Raw genomic sequence first — 4,379 nt, forward strand, 5'->3', positions numbered from 1 at the left:
CCATGGGTTAACACTGTTTAAAGATATCCAGAACTCTTGTAGAAACTCAGCTGAAATAAAGCTACATTCTTCTTAGAACGTTATGTCTGGCCTGAGAAGGTAGAACATATCTTTAATGTCTTTCTCAGTTGGGAAGCCGATATCTTCAATGTCTTTCTCAGTTGGGAAGCTGTCATGTGAAAACTCTGTATTTTTAACTCCGTCTGTTGTCTATAAAATCTTTTTTGTTTCATGACCGTGTCACTCACAATGGTTTAGTTAATGTTAGAGCCTTGTTAAAGCCGGGTTAATTACCTGCAGATATGAAAACAAATTCACCACCACCAGTAGGGTATGATTCTGAGAAAGTGAAATTGATATTAAACGTATTTATGCTGTACTGGCAAGCTAAGCCTAATATAGTATTTATGCTGTACTGGCAAGCTAAGCCTAATATCAACAAGACAGCCGCTATTGTATTACTTTCTACTAAATATTAGACCGTTACTCAGTCAGACGTTTCCATATTTTCTCTACCTAGCATTCTGAAGACAGGTTTATATACACATATTTTTAAACGTAACCATCTAGAACATAGCTACAATAGAAACACTAATAGTCGCTTATTGTAATTTGCCTCCGAATCTCAGCTATGTAGTATAGTACCTTACAAAAAATAATAATATTCAAAAGTTGTATTAAGTATAAGATATTGAAAGGCATTTAATAGTTAATTTTTGAGCATTCAGGGGATTAAAACGTGTTTTAAAGCGAAATAAACATATATTGTCTCAAACCTGACAACGGGGTCAAAAAATGACCAACGTAGAGAGAGCGTTAACCTCTTCCTGTTATTAAAATGTTGTTATTTTTTGTCATTGAATTCGGTTTTAGAATTTCGTGCAAAGCTACACGAGGGCTATCTGCGCTAGCCGTCCCTGATTTAGCAGTGTAAAGCTAGAGGGAAGGTAGCTAGTCATCACCACCCACCGCCAACTATTGGGCTACTCTTTTAAATAGATAATGAAATTAACCCTACTGCTGAAAGGGCGAGTATGTTTAGTGTGACGAAGATTCGAATCCTCGGATTACGTGCCGAGCGCTTTAACACCAGCGAATGCCGGGTCTTGTCATTAAAATGACGAACACCATGTGTTTTTGGAGTATCGACCAAATATTTCTCAATTTGTTTTTTGAAATTAACACCATTTCCTGCTTTACCACCCTAAAACTCATTCGTTGGTCGTTTGTAACATAAGTTCGCGCAAAGCTTCACACGTGGACTGTTCATTCACAGGATTCGCAGACCGGGCACGCTAAGCCAAGAGACACACACCTATCCCCTCAACAGATTATGTATTGTCTGTTTTGAACAATGCTATCAACACAGCTTTCCAGTGAACAAATAGCAAGCGTCCTTTACACTCTAGCACGCAGACGTTGCTCGTGTTATCTATAATTTCGAACTTCTAAAGTTATAACTGTCCTACTACTGCTTGAAAAATAGCTGAACCTCAGAGCACATCCACGTGTTACAGTTACATGGACAATTGGAGATAATTTAACAGCTGTGTGGCTTGTAATGGTTTCTTTATTCGCCGTATGTTTCATTTGCAACTCAAAATGATGTATTTTGAGTAGAGCTCCGGTGCTACAGAGTGAGATCAGAAACTTCACTCGAATTATTAATGTGTTTTCTCAACTGTTACTTGAGCTATTATAAAACTATTTTGAAACCGCAGTAACAATACTCTAATAGATATTTCTCTTGTTGTGCGACGAAGTAAAACTTCTGCAGTCAATATAACGTTTCCGAGATGAAACTGCCTCGTATATTTGACAAAGCTAGAATATTTCTACTATTTTTAACAATTGTTATTATTTTAGCTTCGTTTTTGTCGTTTTCTATCCATATCGATTTTCACATCCGTCCCTCGAATTTCCACTTTAGACAATCCGGTGATTTGGTTCAGTCTTCAAAAGATCCAGGATCAACAGGTGAACCTTATGGAGAATCAGGAGCAGCTGTGAAAACAGTCTTGTTATGGACGACTTTCTTCTCTGAAAAAGATTATCTTCCTTCGACGGATAAGATGCAGTGTACTGAACGTAGGTGTTCGCTAACATCCAATCGTCGAGTTCTGAATCAAAGTGATGCATTAGTGTTTCATTGGGCAGATTATCTGTTCAACGATATTCCAGCCATTCGGTTGTCCCATCAACGATGGATTTTATTCGTCCTGGAATCCCCACACAACACGGGATCCTTGGATCACTTTAACGACATGATAAACTGGACCGCTACCTTCCGCCTAGATTCGGACATAGTAACTCCTTACGGTCACGTTCAAAAAACTACCAATCGTAGCGTTACCTTGGAACCCGTGTCTCGTGACCACGCTTCGAATAAAACCAAGATGGTGGTCTGGTTTGTGAGCAACTGTAAAACTGTTGGAAATCGAGAAGGTTACGTCAGCGAATTGAAGCAATACGTGCCCGTGGACGTATACGGATTATGTGGAGAGAAAAGTTGCCAACCAAGGATGTCTAAGGTTTGTTATAACGATGTAGCCAGAGAATATCGGTTTTATTTATCTTTTGAAAATTCCATTTGTCAAGACTACGTCACAGAGAAATTCTTTCACATTTTACAAACAGATATGGTCCCGGTAGTGTTCGGTGGTGGGAACTACAGCGAACTAGCTCCACCTAAATCCTTTATTAATGCTCTGGAATTTGCGACACCTAAAGATCTAGCTGATTATTTAATATATTTATCACAGAACACTACTGAATATAACAGTTATTTTAGGTGGAAACAGATGCATGCCATGGGTGGCTATCACTGGGTGTGTGAATTATGCCGGAAGCTTCACGACTCGACAGAAGGGCCCTCTACCTACCAAGAAATTGATAAGTGGTGGAAAACGCAAGCCAGTTGTAAAAGTTGGAGCAAAGCCCAAGGCCTTCTATCTGTTTGATTTTGCTAAGAATTACGAAAGAAGTTTAGGTAAATACTACAAACATGTTAAAAAACATGGTCGATCTCAGGTTACTTATACGTCATTGGGTACTTACGTAGTGTAACTCTATACAGCGTTAATTGCTTAAATGAAATGCATTGTAACCAAATACATTTATTTAAAGTACTTCCCTCATGAAATGTAGTTCAACGATTACCTAAACCTGCTCTAGCATATCAGCTTCATGAATATATTTTTCTAAGTTAAAAACAAAAGAAAGAAAACGCCACCACGCTGTCTTTTACAGTTTTGATTTCTATTTAAATTAAATATTTCAAAATATATAACGTTTTATTGCCGTGGACTTTTCAAAGCATTTACTGCTTGCGTTACAGTAGTTGTCTTTTTTGTTGTTGCGTACAAAATGACACAAGCAAAGAACTTGCAACAATTTTGAACAAAAACAAAACATTCCGATCGTAATACTGCAGTTCCCTGCTGGTGCAGCGGTAAGTCTGCGGATTTACAGCGCTAAAACCAGCGGTTCGATTCCCTTCGGTGGATTCAGCAGATAGCCCGCTGTGGCATTGCTAAAGAAAACACAAACAAGCAATACTTTAGTAAGTTAACTGAAACTCGTGAAGTAATTACACCTAAATATGGAGTTGGTTCGTTTGTATTTTTTTCAGAATTTTCGCGCAAAACTACACAGAATTTTTTTTTCATACAGCTGCCTTTAATTATCTACAGAAAGGCTTGAGAGAAGGTAGATATGTAACCTTACCCTCAGCCAATTCTTGAGCTACGCCTTTTTGGCCAAACAGTGGGATTTAACCATCACTATTATGGGATACCCACGCCCCTCACAGTGTAGAGGTGAGGCCTAACAGCAATTGATTATCACTGGACATCAGTTCATATTGTTTCGCATTACTAAATGTAGAGTGCCTACACTACAACCTTTGCTGAAATTTAATTTATATAATTTTTAATTTTAATATAGTGATAATTTCATTTGTCTAACACATTTGGCCAATCGTATAACAGTGTAGTTTATTCTTTAACCAATGACATCATCATTTGTTGCTATGACGTTCATAAATTTTACATGCATTTTGTCTGAGGCTTATGTGTTCAACTGTGATTCGCAGGCATCTGACAGATGGTACGCAGAAAGGATTTTGTTTGTTTGTTTTGAATTTCGCACAAAGCTACTCGAGGGCTATCTGCGCTAGCCGTTCCTAATTTAGCAGTGTAAGACTAGAGGGAAGGCAGCTAGTCATCACCACCCACCGCCAACTCTTGGGCTACTCTTTTTATCAACGAATAGTGGGATTGACCGTCACATTATAACGCCCCCACGGCTGAAAGGGCGAGCATGCTTGGCGCGACTGGGATGCGCGTAGAAAGGACGCGGTAATATATTGTATAGATCTC

At 38.6% G+C, this 4,379-nt stretch overlaps 1 protein-coding gene across 1 annotated transcript; it reads left to right on the forward strand.

The window, feature by feature from the left end:
* Nucleotides 1–1,301: 1,301 nt before the first annotated feature.
* On the forward strand, nucleotides 1,302–3,598 carry LOC143245299 (alpha-(1,3)-fucosyltransferase C-like). The gene has a single exon (XM_076491482.1). The coding sequence runs from the start codon at nucleotides 1,797–1,799 to the stop codon at nucleotides 2,958–2,960; it is 1,164 nt and encodes a 387-aa protein (XP_076347597.1). The 5' UTR covers nucleotides 1,302–1,796; the 3' UTR covers nucleotides 2,961–3,598.
* The last annotated feature ends 781 nt before the right edge of the window (nucleotides 3,599–4,379 follow it).

This window comes from Tachypleus tridentatus, chromosome 2 (assembly GCF_004210375.1).
Source record: "Tachypleus tridentatus isolate NWPU-2018 chromosome 2, ASM421037v1, whole genome shotgun sequence".
Taxonomy (NCBI): domain Eukaryota; kingdom Metazoa; phylum Arthropoda; class Merostomata; order Xiphosura; family Limulidae; genus Tachypleus; species Tachypleus tridentatus.